General features: G+C 53.6%; 1 protein-coding gene and 1 non-coding gene across 2 annotated transcripts; one reads left to right on the forward strand and one right to left on the reverse strand.

Annotated features, from left to right (window-relative positions):
* Positions 1-570: 570 nt before the first annotated feature.
* SLC27A4 (solute carrier family 27 member 4) lies at positions 571-14,628 on the reverse strand. Its single transcript, XM_004453020.5, has 13 exons — positions 14,369-14,628; positions 12,865-13,031; positions 11,015-11,409; positions 9,491-9,649; positions 7,975-8,044; positions 7,790-7,881; positions 6,868-6,977; positions 6,357-6,566; positions 6,083-6,209; positions 5,297-5,434; positions 4,894-5,058; positions 4,641-4,787; positions 571-1,389 (listed from the first exon to the last, which is right to left on the reverse strand). Exons 2-13 carry the CDS (start codon positions 13,023-13,025, stop codon positions 1,232-1,234), a joined length of 1,932 nt encoding a protein of 643 aa, XP_004453077.2. The 5' UTR covers positions 13,026-13,031; positions 14,369-14,628; the 3' UTR covers positions 571-1,231.
* A 310-nt stretch (positions 14,629-14,938) lies between these two features.
* On the forward strand, positions 14,939-15,030 carry TRNAR-UCU (transfer RNA arginine (anticodon UCU)). The gene is given in 2 exon segments: positions 14,939-14,975; positions 14,995-15,030. It is a non-coding gene; the product is annotated as a tRNA-Arg (tRNA).
* Positions 15,031-15,991: the final 961 nt, after the last annotated feature.

The following is a 15,991-nucleotide window of genomic DNA, read 5'->3' on the forward strand; positions in this document are numbered from 1 at the left end:
TTTTTTAAGACTCTGCTCTTGGAAGTGACCTGTGCAAAGTTTAGGCAGCCCTGCTACTCCAGCTCTCACACTGCCCGCCTCCTCCCAACCAGGCAGGGCTCTCCAGCCCCTATGCAGTCAGGAAATGCACCTGGGTTGAGGTAATAGCTTGAGCAAGGGGCTGAAATCCTGCCCTAGGTTGGGGTTTTTGCCTCATAAACTCTGAATACCTCCTTCATCCTAATGGCTGCCTTAAGTCTCTAAATCCTCTTAACTGTTTCTTCCCATTTCACGACGAGAAGTCTGACCCGCTTGCCCAAGGCCCCAAGTTGATGAGCGCCAGAGCTGGTCTGGAGTTTTAAGTCTATGCTATTAACCACCTTGCCACACGCAGGTGGGAAGAGGCCCTGAGAGGGCAGATTGAAGTCAGGCACAGTGTCATCCTACCTGCCATATCCCTAGGGTCTAAGTGAACAAATAAACCGACACAAGTGAATGGGTCAGAGCAGTAGGGGGCATCTGAGCAAGGCCTAGAAGCCCAGGCTGGGAGGACTCGGGGGTTGGGGAGAGCTCAGATGGCATGCACACAGATAGGGGGAGTCAAGGCAGTTTATTGGCTCTTGAGCCCCTCCCCACTGCCCCATTTCTCCATCTCTTATAACCAGGCCAGGACTGAGATGGAGAATGTGACATGGACAGACCCACAAAGACACAAATGCACTGCCTGAGGATCAGCCAGGCAGTGGCGCAGGGGGAGAAGGCTGGAGGGGAAGAGAGGGAAGGGCCTCTGCCTGGGCTTTCTACTGCAAGTGGAGCAGCAGAGCCCTCCCCACCAGGCCCTCCTCCTAGCCTCCTGTGACATCTGGGCAGCTCGAACCAGGATCCTCTCCAGCCACCTGACTGGGCCACTCCTGCCCTTGTCCACTCTGATGTTTTCCTGAGTCCGGGGGCTTCTGCCCTGGTCCCACTTACTGGTGATACCTCCAACTCTCCCTGCCCTGGCTTAAGACATCATCTTGAGGGGGCCCAAGTCAGTTTCATGGACATGAGGCTTTCACAGAAAACCTCTGGAGGGGGTGGGAGAGGTGGCAGTGAGTCACTTGGCAGCTTTCAGAGACAGGCGTCAGCACCTCGGGGTGGAGGTGCTGTGCCCTGCTTGCTTTGGTCTGGCATTGCCCAGGACCTCTCTGAGGTGGAAGCCAGGGCTCTGGATCCAGCATCCACTGGCCCTCAGAGGGATGCAGGGGGCGAATCACAGCTTCTTCTCGCCTGCCTGGATACGGGTATAGGCCTCTTGGTCCAGTGGGAAGTAGCGGCCCTTCTGGGCATCCAGGTAGAACAGTGGGTCTTTCACAATGGCTGGATCAAAGCCCTCCTTCCGCAGCTCTACCTTCTGGAACTTGAAGGTCCCTGGAGGAGAAATGGAGACAAGAGGGAAGAACAGTGACAGAAGGTATGGGCAGGGGCCCCCAGGAACCCAACCACCAGTGTCTAGGAGCGGTCGGGGGAAGGAGGGCTAGAGACAACAGAATAAGAGGAGGTATGGGGGAGAGGGGGCTTGGCCCTCAAAGAGTTTGCAAGGAATGCCCCCTCCATTACATGTACTGCTTTTCAGATCAAGCCTGGCAAAGGGGTGGTGGTGCTCTGCATTATTCAGTCTGCAGAGGAGGAAAATGGGACCTGAAGGGAAGCCACTTGCCCAAGGTTACATGCAGTGAGAGCAGAGTAGGGACCCGAATTCAGGTCTTCTGACTTTGCTGGCTCCTTTTCCTTGCGTACCCAGTGGGCGCGTGTGGTCTCACATATCCTGCACCCCAGGAGGCAGGTGCTGAACATTTTATGGATTCTAAGATGCACATGTTTTCACATTTTTACATCTCCAAAATAGTTTAATTAGCAGCATAGTTATTTTGTTTTTAACTGAATGATTCCATTTACACAAAATACTCAGAATAAGCAAACAGAGACAGAAAGTGGATTAGCAGGTGCCAGGGGCTAGGTTGAGGGAAGAATGGGGAGTGACCGTACTGGGTTTGGGGATTCGTTTTGGGGTGATGAAAAGTTCTGAAATTAGATTGTGGTGATAGCTAGACAACTTTGTGGCTATACCAAAAATCACTGATGTATACTATAAAGGATGATTTTTTTCCTTTTGCTTGCTGAGTAATATCCCATTGTGTGGATGGTATGGGTATGCCACAATTTGTTCATCCATTTAGCAGTTAATGGGCCTGTGGGTAGTTTCCACTCTTTGACTATTATTAATAACGTGGTTCTGAACATTCATGTACAAGTTTTAGCATGGACATATGTTCTCATTTCTCTTGGGTAAATACTTAGGAGTGGAATTTTGGGGCCATCTGGTAAGTTTATGCTTAACTTTTTAAGAATCTATCAAACTCTTTTCCAAAGGAATCACTCCATTTTACATTTCCATTATCAACGCGTGAGGGTTCAGATTTCTCCACATCTGCACTAACACTTGGCATGATCCATTTTTAAATTTTAGATATTCTGATAGGTATGTCATGGTATTTCATTGTAGTTTTAATTTGCACTTCCCTAATGACAAGCATTTTGTGCTACCTGGTTATCTGTATATCATCTTTAGTGTCTGTTCAAATTTTTTGCCCATTTTAAAATTGGTTGTCATATATCAAGTTGTAAGAATTCTTGGTTTATTCTGCCAAATGAGTTGCAATATTTTCTCTCAGTCTGGGGCTTAGTAATTCATTTTATCCATGGTGCCTTCTGAAATGCAAATATTTTTATTTTTAAGAGTCTAATTTATCAAGACTCTAATTTATTAAGAGTCTAATTTTTCTTTAATGGACAGTACTTTTGGTGTTCTATCTAGGAACTCTGCTTCATTCAAGGTCACAAAGATTTTCTCTCAAGGTCATTCTTTTTAAAAGTATGTAAAGTAAATTACATACCTTTCGATTTGTGCCCCACTGTATAGATGAGAAAACTGATGCTCAGAGAGGCACCCCCCAGGGCCAACATGACACAGCTAATCATGTTGTGAGAGCTCCGAGCTAGTCTAGGCCTCACCGAGCCTTGAAGCTTCTACTCCTGCCCTCTTGGAGGTGCCCTGAGACCAGTCTGGCCTTCTAAAGGATAAGCCACATGGAGCAGGAGCCATCTCAAGCTGAGACACCCTAGATTTGTGCAGTCCTACAGCCATTGGCCACCTGTGGCTATTCAAATTAAAATTAAACATTTAAAATTCAGTTCCTCAGGCACGCTTTCCAGTGCTTGACAGTCACGTGGGACTAGCAGTATCAACCGCGATGGGCGCAGACATACATTTCCATCAGGTGGGAAGTTTTGTTGGACAGTGCTGGAAAACCAACCAGCTGAGAGCCGGAAGTGGAGTAATGCCGTCTTAGGCGGTCCAGCCCTAGCTGAATCACCTCATGGCTGCAGCTCCTTGAGTGTTCCCAGGTGAGATCAACTGAAGAACCACTCAGCTGAACTTCACCCCAAAATTGCTGACCCTGATCCTGAGCAAATACAATGGCTATTTTAGGCCTGTTAGGTTTTGAGGTGGTTGGTTCTACAGCAAAGCCTATCTGAAATCCTAGGTCTGATGGCTTCCCTGCCTCCTTGGACAAGAAGTCATAGTGGCTGTCCAATTCTCAGGGAGCCTAGTCTTGGTCAAGAGTTCAGCACCAGTCTCCTTCCCTGCCTCCTTCTTTGGAAGGGGCCGGGTTGTCAGCAAAGGCCTTTCACCAGAGGGCAGGAGTTAGCAAGAGGACCACATGGGGGCGGCCAGGCAGATGTGGTCAGAAGCTGAGCTCTGCTGAGAGCCAGGATGGGGCAGGTTCTGATATGAGCCTCAGTGCTTCCAGCTGCCCATCAGGGAACTGCTGGGAAGCCTCAGTAGACAGACAGCTGGAAGGACAGCATGGCCCTGCTGGGTGACGCTGGGCAAACTGCTCCTCTCCCACTCCCACCTGGATGCCTGTGACAGCCCCCTTCCGTTTCTCTCCACCTACAGTCCTCTCCCACTCTCCCACAGTGGCCAAGATCTTGCTCTGGGTTCTAGCCCCTGTGGCCTCTCTCTCCCTCTACACACTACTATCTGCCTCTCTCACTCTGCTCCTGCTTTGGGGACTTCCCTGCATTCTCCAGCACCCAAGTTCCTTCCTGCTTCAGGAAGTTCATGCTTGCCATTCCCACAGCCCAGAATGCCTCCCTACCCCATTCAGGTCTCAGCTTAAACCTTCTCAGGAGAACTTTCCAGTCATCCCAGTAATAGGCCAAAACTCTTTCATTTGCATTGTTGGCAGCCTGATCACCTGTATTCCATTCATCATCTTTGCAATTCCTTTTCCTACAGCCCCCTCCTGCACTGGTCTAGAAGCTTCTTGGGAAGGCAAACGTCCCACCAGAATTTGTTACCTGTATCTCCAAGGCCTAGCACAGTGACTAGCACATGGTAAGCATGCAATAAATATTTGTCCCATAAATGAATGGATGGCCCTCCTTTCTTTGAAGGCTCAGTCTGCTCACCTATACAATGGGAGGGCAGTTTATTAATTGCCCAGTAAGGCTGTGGGTGAAGATCAAATGACAGCCTCCCAGGTCTTTCCAGAAGGAAGCAGGAAGGGGGCTAGGTCTGGAACCTGAGAGTTGGAATGGGGGTGGGGACAGACCTGTTTTGTGCAGTTTAGGCAGGAAGCGCAGGAAGATGGGGCGGGCGTACTGGGGCAGCTCCTTCTCCAGGACCTGTGCCAAGTGCTCTAGGTCGCAGCTGCCAGCGGGGTTGGCCACAGCAGCCATTCCGGCCCGGCCCTCAGTTCCTAGAGGTGATAAGATGGAAAATGAGACGCCGGGGGCAGGGTGCCCCGTGGTGGTGCTAGCCAGCTGCACGCTCCCATCTGCCCACCCATGCCTTCCCAGACACACCTGGGACCTCAACGCCATACACTGCCACGTCGGTCATGTCCAGCAGGCGGCTGAGCGTGCCCTCCACCTCAGTGGTGGACACATTCTCTCCCTTCCAGCGGAACGTGTCCCCTGTGCGGTCTTGGAAGTACAGGTAGCCCAACTCATCCATCACCAGCACATCACCTAGGGAGGAGCTGTGTGAGGCAGAGCTGGGTCTGCCCTGGCTCTCGATTTAGAGGCTTAAGCCAGGCAGTCCTCGCTGGCTCCCAATGATTGTTCTACCACAAGGGCTGGAACTGGGCAGTCCTAGGGAGGTGTTCTCTGCAGGTGGGAGGAGCTCCCCTCATTCCTCCCTCCCATAGGAAGTTGCTGCTGAGGCAGGAAGGGGGCTGTGAAGGGCTGGGGAGAGGTGTCCACCCACCAGTGAGGTAGGCCTGGTCCCCCTTCTTGAAGACATCCTTGGCAATCTTCTTATTGTTGGCACCATGGTTGAGGTAGCCGTCGAAGCGGCGCAGGGGGTCCTGCTGGATGATGCGGCCCACCAGCTGGCCTGGCTCACCTAGAGGGCAGGGAAGGTAGAGTCAGATTCGGAAGAACTGTCCCCAGGTAGTATCTTCCACCTGTTCCCTCCACCCCAAACACACCCTCAGTCCTGATCTAACTTCAAGTCACACTGCTTCCCGGGGAAATGCCCCATTTCTCCCCTAGCCTGGGAGCTCCCTCTGACACAGGCAGGCCCTCAATAACGTCTGTTCACTGTAGGGATGGGAAGATGAACAAACAAATAATGGGTGGAGAGATCTACGTGGACATTCAGACCAAAGTCAACAGTTCCCGAGCCACAGCTCGGTGCCTGGAGCTTTACATTATCACCATTAATCCTCATCAACCCAGTGAAGTATCATCCCCATCTGCGGATGAAGAAACTCAGGCAAAAAGAGGCTAAATAACTCACTCGTGTCACTAAGTTAAATGGCTGGGCCAGGATCAAAACCAGGCACCCTGGACAGAGTTCTCTCAAGTCAACAGGAGAATGGATGGATAGATGGATGAATGAGATGGTGAATGAATGACTTGTAGAAGACTTGAGAAGAGCTGACTGATGGCCACTGGTCAGAAAAGGGCTCCCCACCCACCCACACCTGTGTCATCTCCCTCCTGGGCCAACCCCTACCCCTCCAACCCCCAATTCCGGCCCCGGGCAGACCTGGCTGGCAGGGAATACAGATGCCATTGGGCCCCCGGATCAGCTCCATGGTGTCCTCATTGACCCGCACCAGCCGGATGGGGTACACGAAGGACAGGATGCGGCTGTTGAAGCCACAGGCCCCCACCTGCGAAGGCCAAGACTTGGGCCTGGGCTCTCCTACCATGGGCCCAAAACTGGAAAACGAAGGGGGGTATCCAACACCCATTCTCCCACGCTGGAACCCTGACCCCTCACCCACCGAGCCCCACCCATGCCCCAACCTGGGCCCTACCTGGCTGTCAAAGTTGCCCAGGCTGCAGTTGCACTCAGTGGCCCCGTAGAACTCGGCCACCTGGGGGATGTGGAAGCGGCTGGAAAAGTCAGTCCAGATAGACTGCCGGAGGCCATTGCCTAGCGCCATGCGCACCTGGTGCCTGTTTTCTGCCTCCCGGGGTGGCTGGTTCAGAAGGTACCGGCACAGCTCACCAATGTACTGCACAATCTGGGGGTGGACTTGGTGTGATTACAGGCTCGAAGGTTGCTCTGACTTCACCACAACCCAGCCTCCCAAGTCCCTACTCCTACTAGTCCTATCTCCCCCAGGGGCTCTGTGTGTGTGTGTGTGTGTGTGTGTGTGTGTGTGACCCTTTCCCTTTCTGGGCCTTGGTCTCCCCATCTGAACAGTGGGGCTACTGCCCCGAATGTCTGGTCATCTCAGTTCTAAGACAGGTATCCTTGAAGTGGGGTTAGTGGGAAGGTAACAAGGGGGCTGGGATGGCTCATTTCCTTCCCTTCTCACTTACCGTGCACTTGTACTTGATACAATCATCCCAAAACTGTGAGGCTGAGAACTTCCTCCGAATCACCACTGTTATGCCATGGAGCAGGCACTGCCCGATTCCCACAATGTTTCCTGAAGGCAGAGGGGTGGGCTCTGGGGGTCAGGGAGGTGGGAGACCCTTCCCTCCTGAGCCTCCTCTTGTAGGCCAGCCTCCTAATAGGCCCCCTTCCCCTTGTCTCTCCGTTTCCTCTCCTGTTTCTCCTATACAAACTGATTTCTGCCTTGCTCAGACACCTATGGCTCCCCAGCGCCTATGAGATCAAGTGCATACTCTTCAGACTGACCTGCTGGGCCAGGCCCCGTGTCCCATACCTGTAACACTGCCATTCAGTAGGAAAGACTTGAGTTCACAGGGTTCTCGGCATCTGTCTGGCTCAGGTGTGCCTCCTCCAGGAAGCCTTCTCAGGGTTCCCATCCCTGGGCTCTCCCCTATGCCAAGTCCCAGCTCCCTGCCCTTCCTCCACACTCATCATGCCATTTCTTACACTAGGGAGGTCCCCATCATTCATCCTGCCCCAAACACACACACTGAGTCTAGGCATTTTGAGAGCAGGAACTGTATTTATGCAACTGCTATCTCCTCCCACGTGCCTAAAACCAAGCAGCAATGCCATGTCCATCTGTGGAAAGGAGATGAACTATCAGGCCTGCCCAGGCACCTGTGGGATGCTGCCACCACATGGCCTCAGGCTGGTGTGGTGACTCTCCTTTCATAGACAAGACAACTGAGGTGGAATCACTGGCAACGTCTGGATTTGAACCCAGATTTGACTCCAAAGCTCATGTGTTTCCACTGTAACATACTGCCTGAAAAAGGGGGTGTAGTTCCTGAGGACCAGCGGGAGGGGCGTGCTGGAAGCTGAGGGGCCCAGACCTAGGTTTACCTGCTGTGTGATAGAGGGGGAGGCAGTCGTAGACAATGTCATCTGGCCGCATGCGGAATCCATAATACACCAGGGCAGCCATGCGGTAATACCTAGAGGGGAGAGGGCGGAGGACCTATGGGCCCCGGAGAGGCAGAAGGAGAGGCTCCCAGGGCCCACCTACACCTCAGGCCCCTGCCCCTCACCTGCTGTGGACCACGATGGCGGCTTTGGGCAGCCCCGTGGTGCCCGACGTGTAGATATAGAAGAGCTTATCTGAGAGAAAACAGACAAAAGTAGCTGTGAGAGGGGGGCACAGCCACCCCACTGCGTCACAGGGCTGGACAGTCAGAAAGACCGACACCTGCATGTGCACATCCTTCAGCGCCTGCTCTGGGAAGCCTACTGTGAAGACCCCACATACTGCTCTCTGCTCTAATGCCTGGGCCCTCACTCTGTGCCAAGCCTGGGCATACAAGAGGGACTAAGATGGGCACAGTCTCTGCCCTCGAGGGGAGGGGACAGCCTAGAGGTACAGTCAGATGGGGGCACAGGCGATCCCAGTACTGAGCACGGTGCTAGGATGAGGTGGGGAGCACAGGGCCTGTCGAAACACAGCAGAAGCACTTGACCCAGGCCCGAGGAAGAGGAGGTGGCCCCAGGACGGGCTTCCCGAAGGAGGGCTTAAGAGCATGGTTAAGCATTATGCCAGAAGTGGGGTGTTCTGGGTAGAAGAAGAGACCGGGCAGCTTCTCCACCACTGACTGCTTATTTAGCCCAACCTTCAGACCTGAACAGGGATGCCACACTATCACAGAAATACAAGGTTCAGTCGTACCACGCTGGAGGTTCCTAAAGTCAGGAACTCCCTGAGGTGACTCTGCATAGTAAATGGCAACCATCTCCTGCTCTTTGAATGCCTAGGCGGGATACCGTGAGGGCACCAGGGTGACTCTGCCAGAGTCCTTTTCCTGAGGTAGCTTACAAAAGCACCATGGAGATAGGACCTGCAGACAAGGGACGTTAACTGATAATGACAACAACCAGTTACTAAGCACTTGTCCACACCCTAGTCCAGGACTTTACCCACTATACCTCTTGCAATCTCAGAGCCACGCAATAAACTAGGTTCTGTTCCGTTCCCTATTTTTATGGCTGAGGGAATCAAAGGTCAGGTGTCCAGGGTAACTCAAGGTAAGAGATAGAGCCAGGATATGACTGGTGGCCCAAGCTCTGAGCCACCAGTCAAAGCAGCAAGCCAAGCCGTTTCAAAATGAAAGGCGTGTAAGGAGAGCCAAAGGAGCAGGCAGGTTGGAGTGGACAGGGAGAGCGGTGCAGCTCAGCCCAGGGAGGCTGCCTGGAGGAGGGGGGCAGGCAGCCCAGTGCAGAGAGGTCACAGCCAGAGGCCCAACAGAGTCTTGCTCGGAAAGGTACTTGATGAATATTCAAAGTCTTGCCTCTCAACCCCTCTTCCCCAGTCAAAATGCGCACAGAGCAGCTTCCTGGGTACACGATTCCACACACAGCAGCCACTGATGAAGGCTTGTACAACAAATCCAAGAACTGATTTTGTGTGCTGAGTGCTGTCATACACATTAGCTCATTAACCCTTACAGTAAAACCCTGGAGTGTCCCACAGAAGTACCCAGGCCTTCTGGCCTCAAGGCCAGTGCTCTGTCTCCAGCCCACCCTGGAACCCCTCTGTGGGGGTGGGGAGCCCACCTGTGAAGCCCTTGTCAGGGGGACTGGGCAGGTGCTTGGGGGCATTGTCCAGTAGGGGGTCCAGGTGCTCTGTGCCCGCGGGCACCGCCTTGGGCTCCCAGGGTCCAGAGCAGAAGAGTCTCAGTGAGGGGTCCAGGTCAGCATGGATCTCACAGACAGCTGCAGAGGAGACAGGGTGGGTCAGCAGGCAGCACAAGAAGCCCAGGTTCCAGGGCCTCTGTTCATGTCAGCACTGGCCATGATGTCGGGGGAGACTGGGCCACCCCCAGAGATGGTACAGCACCTGGGGCTGCATAACAAGGAAGAGGCTGACTGGCGCGACATCTCCCTGTTAGCAATTAACCACGCAGCAGGCTCTTCACATGCATTCTCCTGCTGACACAACCCTACGAAGCAGGTACGAACAACAGCCATTTTACAGATGGAATAGAGGCTCTGACAACAGAGGGGCTTGCTCACAGCTACAATGTGCTCAACCTGGGATTCAAAGCCAGTTCTGTTTCACACCAAGGTCTGAGCTCTTCACCACTGTACTATGCTACTCCATAGGGTCTAGTTAGAAGGGAGAAGTGGGAGATCAGAAGCCAGTGGCCTGTGAGCCCCTTCAGAGAGTGGGAAACTATTCTCAGCCCTCCCCCCCCCCCCCCGCCCTGTGCACTGCACAGATGTCCTGGCCTGCTCAGCCCCACTTCCTCTGGCTGTCTCTCTTCTTTTTTTTTCCCCTTTATTTTAAAAGAAGCTTTAGATTGCATAAATGCTACACTGAAAATGTAGGGATTCCCATACCCTCCTTGGCTGTCTCTTGATTTGTCTAAACCTCTCCCTCCCCGCACTACATCTTCCCCCTTTCAGCATCTTAATAACCTTCCCTGTCCATTCTCCTACCACCACAGCAGTGTGGGGAGAAAAGACAGACACTGCGGTCAAACCCAAGATCAAACCCTAGTTCTTCCACCTACCAGCCGTGTGACCTTGAGTGAGTTCCTCAAATCCCTCTGAACCTCAGTCTCCTCATCCGTAAAAATGATATGACAATGCCTACCTCACCCAAGGTGCAGGTGAAGATTAATGCCGCTTGTAAAGCACCAAGCTCCGCACACTGTCAGTGCTCAATGTGGTAGCAAATACGACACAAGCTCTGTGAGGACAGCAGGGAAGGGATTTGCACTCCCATTTTACAGATGAGGCAAATGAGACCTAATTAGTCACAAGAATGATTACCATGATATCGGAGTGTTCACCCGGGATCAGACATTGTGCTCAGTGCTTTAGGTAAAGCAGCTTCTTGAAAAATATGTGAGGTAGGTGCCATAGATGAGGAAACTGAAGCTCAGAGAGTTCAGGTCTCTTACCAGGATCTCCAGCTTACACGTGGTAGAGCCCAGACTGTCTGACTCCAGGGCTCACGCCCTCACCCTCTCTAAGTCACACAGCCTCCCCCAGGACTAAACGGTAGTGGTGGGCTGTGCAAAGTCCTCTGGGATGCCCCGCATCCCCCCCAATGACTGACTCCCCGGGGCTCACCTGGGGCCATCTCACTGCCAAAGATGAGGGCCCGCGCCCGGGAGGTGGTCAGGCAGTGGCGCAGGGCGTCCCGTCGGAGGTTGGTGTTGATGAGTGCAGCCTCCACACCCAGCTTGGCCATGCCCAGCCACAGGCCCACGTACTCATTGCGGTTCTCCATGAAGAGGGCAGCCGCATCACCTGAGGCCAGGCCCTGGGCCTGCAGAAAGTTGGCCACGCTGCTCGAGTAGTCATCCAACTGGCGGAAGGTCCAGTGGGTGTCGGTGCCCTCAAAGATGAGGGCGGTCTTGTCAGGGTGGCGCCGAACCGTTGAGGCAAACAAAATGGGCACTGTCCGCCGTTCCTGCAGGTACCGCTGTACTTTTGTCCTCACTTTCAGGAGCACCATGCCACCACTGTGTGGGAGCAATGGAGCTGTGACTGCTGAGCACCTCAACACTTCCATTTCTGAACTCCTTCTGCCTGCCAGGCATTGTGTAAGCCACATAACACGCAACATCTTACTGATACCTCACAACAATGCTGAAAAGACTGGCATGACTACTCTCTCTCCTGTACAGAGGAGGAAACTTGGGCTCTGAGGGTACAATGGCTTGCCCAGGGCTTCACAGAAGGGATGCAACCGAGCTAGGATTTGAGTACCATGCCTCTTTGGCTCAGAGGTCAATTTCTACCCTAAGCTCTGCTCTGAGCCTGCAGTACTGTCAGAGGCCTTCCAGGGCTCTTCAGGTCCCCAAGTTAAAATTCAAGCTTCTCATCTGGGGCTTCTCGTTGCCCGCATATTGTACTTGCCTCCCACCCCTCATGGCCACCGTAAATAAAATGTGAGGTTGTCAATTTGTCTAGTTTCTCTCTGTGAACCCAGCAAGGGTGGGACTCTGTCTTGCTCAGTTTCCTCCCCCATAATGTGCTCAGTGCCAAGCACAAAGCAAGTTTGGTGTTTGTGGAACCACTTGGCAATATCCCCCTTTCCTGCACCCTCCACCCACCTTCTGAACCCTTGAACTCTCCCAGTTCTCGGACCTCTCTGCCTTTGCTGGTTGGAATACTCTCTTCCTGTAACCTTGAAGGTACGATTCAAGTACAACTACTTTTCCTCCAAGAGGCCTCTCTGATTCCCCAAACCCCTGACTTAGGCCATCTCTCCTTGCTCCCCACTCCTTCAGCTCTCTGTTGCTACAACCCCCGTCATGGTCACTCAACATCTCATTCTGCAATCAACTCAGATTGGACAAATGCTGAGTCATTTAATCTAGGTATGGGACACCTCTGAAAATGGGACACAGTGGAGCAAGACTACTGGGTCTCTGTCCACATGGCAGTTTAGGGGTTTACACGTCCCCTGACCAGTTTGAGCTTGGCCAAGGCCAGCACTGGCACAGAGGAGGTGAGAGCAGGTGTTTCTGGTATATTATGCCTCTGTGGAGAATGCCTGACTTTCTTTGGGGACAATCTGCTCCCCAGATTGTTCAGTTTTAGGACTGTCAGTGCCCCTTGTGCTTTCTCTGACTCATGCTGACCTGAAGGCAGGGCCTTTCTCTCAGGACACTTTTTCAACCTCTCATGAACTGCAGATGCCCTTACAACACACCGGATTATTTGATGCATATCCTTGGCCCCAAGCCTGCCCCAGGCTAGCAAACTCAGGTTAGGGAGATTCCACAGGAGGAGTCCTTGATCTTGGAGATGGATACCAGGTACTGCCAGGGAAAGGGTATGGAGCAAAGGCTGCTCCTTTGGGACCCAGATGCCCTGTGCTGCCAGAAACCACAGGGTCTGGTCTGGGAGATTTGGGGTATTAGAAGCCCAGGATGGCATGGGAAATCTAGGGGAAGGCTAGACATACTCACAAGACATCACGCCTGACGGTCTTGACAAAGATCCGGATAAAGCGCCAGCCACCAGATCCCAGGTAAAGAAGTAGCAGGGAGAACCCCACCTGGGTCCAGGGTAGTTTCAGCACCAGCTGGGAGAAGAGCAGCACCCCCACCAGAGATGCTCCGAGCAGCATTGTAGCCTGTGGGTACATGGCAGTCAGCAGTCCCAATGTTTGGGCCCCCCAACTCCTGGCCCAAAGAGCCAGGTAACTGTTACTCCAAAGGGTCAGCCTATAATGAGCCTTGTCACACTGAGTGGGAATGCCGAGGACAGGGGTCCCTTTCCAGGCTTGGCTCCAAGGGCTTGCTGGGAGAGATAGGTTACAGGCACGGGACTTAATGTGAGGAGTTCTGGGGATGAAAGGCTGGGTTCTAGTCCCCTAGTCCCATCTTTACTTGCCACTTAGTACGACGTTGGGCAAGTCCCTTTTCCACTTTAGGCCTTAGTTTCCCCCTCTGTGCAATGGGTGTAGGGAGACTTGCTGTCAGGGGCTCTTTTAGCCAGAACAGAGTAGTTCCCTCTCCTGGTACTCAGGGTTCTTACTCCAAGGTCTGTGTGTGGGGGGAGGGGTAGAGACTTAAGCACCCCTGGTTCGACTCCCCACCCAGAGACCCAGGTTGGTTCTGTAGATGCCCGAGCCAAGCCACAAAACCCAACTGAGCAGCTTCCTGGAAAGGGGGCTCAGCTCGGTCCTTGCTCACAATCTGAGGTAACTCTGAGCTCTGCCTGCCGATAGAGGGCGGAGGAGCAAGCGGGTTACGCCTGAAAAGCGCGTGTGAGGTGACCGCCGAAGGGGGAAAGGTGATTGAGGGAGAGCGAGAGGGAGAGGAGAGGGCCTTGAAGGAACACACTCAACAAGCCGCTGAGCTGAACCTCTGGGGTCTGGGACTTAAAGGGAGGGGAACGGCTGCTGTGCCGCAAGGGATAGTTTATGACTAGGACTCTCGGCTCTATTCCTGGTGTTTTGAGGACTTAATTTAAGGGGGCTGCAGATAGGACTCAGTTTCCTTTCCGGCTCTCCTATTCCGGGGGAGAGGCTGAAAGTCAAGGCTGTGAAGCAGCCTGAGAGACCCCAAGTCAAAGGATGTCAAAGGATGACATGATATGGGCCAAAGGAAGCCCTTAAAAACTACCGGCTCCTCCTCGCGAAAAGCCAAAAGCGGGAGGGACGGAACCAGCAGCGTCCCTAACCCTAATGACTGGGTCTCCAAGGTCCGAGAACTTCTGAGCTCTCAGAGCCCGCCAGGACACAGGGCAGAAGCCTGTTCCAGAAGCCTAGGAGACGGGGTGAAGGGAAGGGGGTGCCCACTTCCCTGGCGCCCCGTCCCGGGTCATGCGGACCCTCTCGCCTCCAGAGAGCCACGGTAACAGCGCCCCTCGGGGAGTCTGAGCTGCAGGGCGCGTCTGCACTACCTCCCCAGACTTGGCTGGACACATTCCCCCGCCCGGGGACCCACCAGCCCGGCCTGTGCTCACCAGGCGACAGCCCCGCCGCGCGGCGTCCAGTCCCGATGCAGCCCGGCCGCGGCAGCGCAGTGGGGAGCGCGGGGGGCATCAGCAGCACTCAGCCGGCTCGGCACCCGGCAAGGCCCCGCCCGCCTCCCTAAACCTAAACCAGCTCCGCGGGCTGGCAGCACCACCTCCCACGCCTTCACCGCTGCTCGCGCGCGGCAGAGCCCGTCACGCAACGCAGTCCCAGCACCGCCCGACGCCGTCCGGACCCAGCCCACCCTGCGCGCGCGTCAACCTCGGGCGGCGCCGCTGCGCGGCACTCTGGGAGTTGTAGTCCGCGCCGCGCTGCCCCGCCCGGTTTCGGAGACCCGCGATACTCGAGAAGAGGCAGGCGGGCTCCGCCCTGGGCCCCTCATCCCCTGTTTTCGGTTGTCGGGGTTGTGGGGAAAACGCTCTCATCCTTACTGTCAGGGGAGAATGCGGAATCCTTGCTTCAGACCGGAGCAGAAGTAAACAAAGGCGAAGCATTCCGCTCAGAGTGCTAAAAGGGCGGTTTCAGGCGGAGATATGACCTAAGCATAAATGCTGACTGTGGGCTCTGTGGCGCAACGGATAGCGCATTGGACTTCTAGCCGGCTCCCGGTGTGGGTATTCAAAGGTTGTGGGTTCGAGTCCCACCAGAGTCGGGTTTTGACAGCTTCCCTGCAGAAGTGTTGTTGAGGCTTAAGAATCCTTTACTATCTGATACTTCTAAGCAATCAGAAACCTGTTTGACTTGGCACAAAGTGCAAAGGTTTGGGATCTGCAACCACCTGATGGTTTTAGCCTTTGATCCCTTTTTCCTCTGTAGCAAGTCAGTTTCCCTTTCTAAACCTTTGGCCTTGTCATGCCACCTGCCAAGAGCTTCCCAGCACTGGGGGACTCAGCCTCTGATAACAAAACCTGTTGTCCTTAAATAGATTTGCTTAATCCCCTTGGTGGGTGGTCTAGTAGAAGCCTTTGAGAAAAGAAAGTAGACAGTTTTCAGGGCCTATTCACTGGGATTAAAGATGGAATTTGGGGATGTGAGGGCGATCTGGCTGCGACAATCCCATTGATCCCTAGGGTTGACTCGGCTGGTCTGGCTGGCTAGGGGGATGTCCCCTTCCTCCTTCACCGCTCCATGTGTATCCCTCCCGATACACGCTTGGTCGAAGAGGACGATCTTCCCTGCTAAAGGAGGACTGTTCTTTGGTCAAAGGTATACGAGTAGCTGCACTCCCCTGCTAGAACCTCCAAACAATCTCTCAAGATGGAATTTTGGTCTGGTAAAGATTTGGACCTATTTCTTTTGGAGGATTGGGTGCATCCTCTTGGAGGACCTGTGTGAACTAAGGCATCCCGGCTCCATGGGTGTGACGTTCAGGAGGCAGTATGGTGCAGTGGTTATGAGCATGGACCTTGGCATCCAACAGACTTGGATTCAGCTTCTCCAGTTGAAAGCTCAAAACCTTGGTTTCCTCTTGTACATGAATAAGAAAACATAGTAATAAGTGCTTCACCTCACAGGTTGTGAAGATTCACGGGTGCATCTGAAGTAGTGCTTGACATATTAGTATAGCTTACAGGCTCACTGACCACAAAGCACATATAAAAACCAAAATCTGG

Source organism: Dasypus novemcinctus, chromosome 8 (assembly GCF_030445035.2).
Source record: "Dasypus novemcinctus isolate mDasNov1 chromosome 8, mDasNov1.1.hap2, whole genome shotgun sequence".
NCBI lineage: Eukaryota > Metazoa > Chordata > Mammalia > Cingulata > Dasypodidae > Dasypus > Dasypus novemcinctus.

Bases quoted from the DNA above. Each gene is read 5' to 3' on its own strand.
- SLC27A4 (XM_004453020.5), bottom strand. From the start codon at position 13,025: ATGCTGCTCGGAGCATCTCTGGTGGGGGTGCTGCTCTTCTCCCAGCTG. The intron at 11,410-12,864 runs GTGAGTATGTCT...GCTCCCACACAG, and splicing joins ACCGTCAGGCGTGATGTCTT to TGGTGGCATGGTGCTCCTGA. The intron at 5,435-6,082 runs GTCTGCCCGGGG...CCTGCCCTCTAG, and splicing joins CTGTATTCCCTGCCAGCCAG to GTGAGCCAGGCCAGCTGGTG.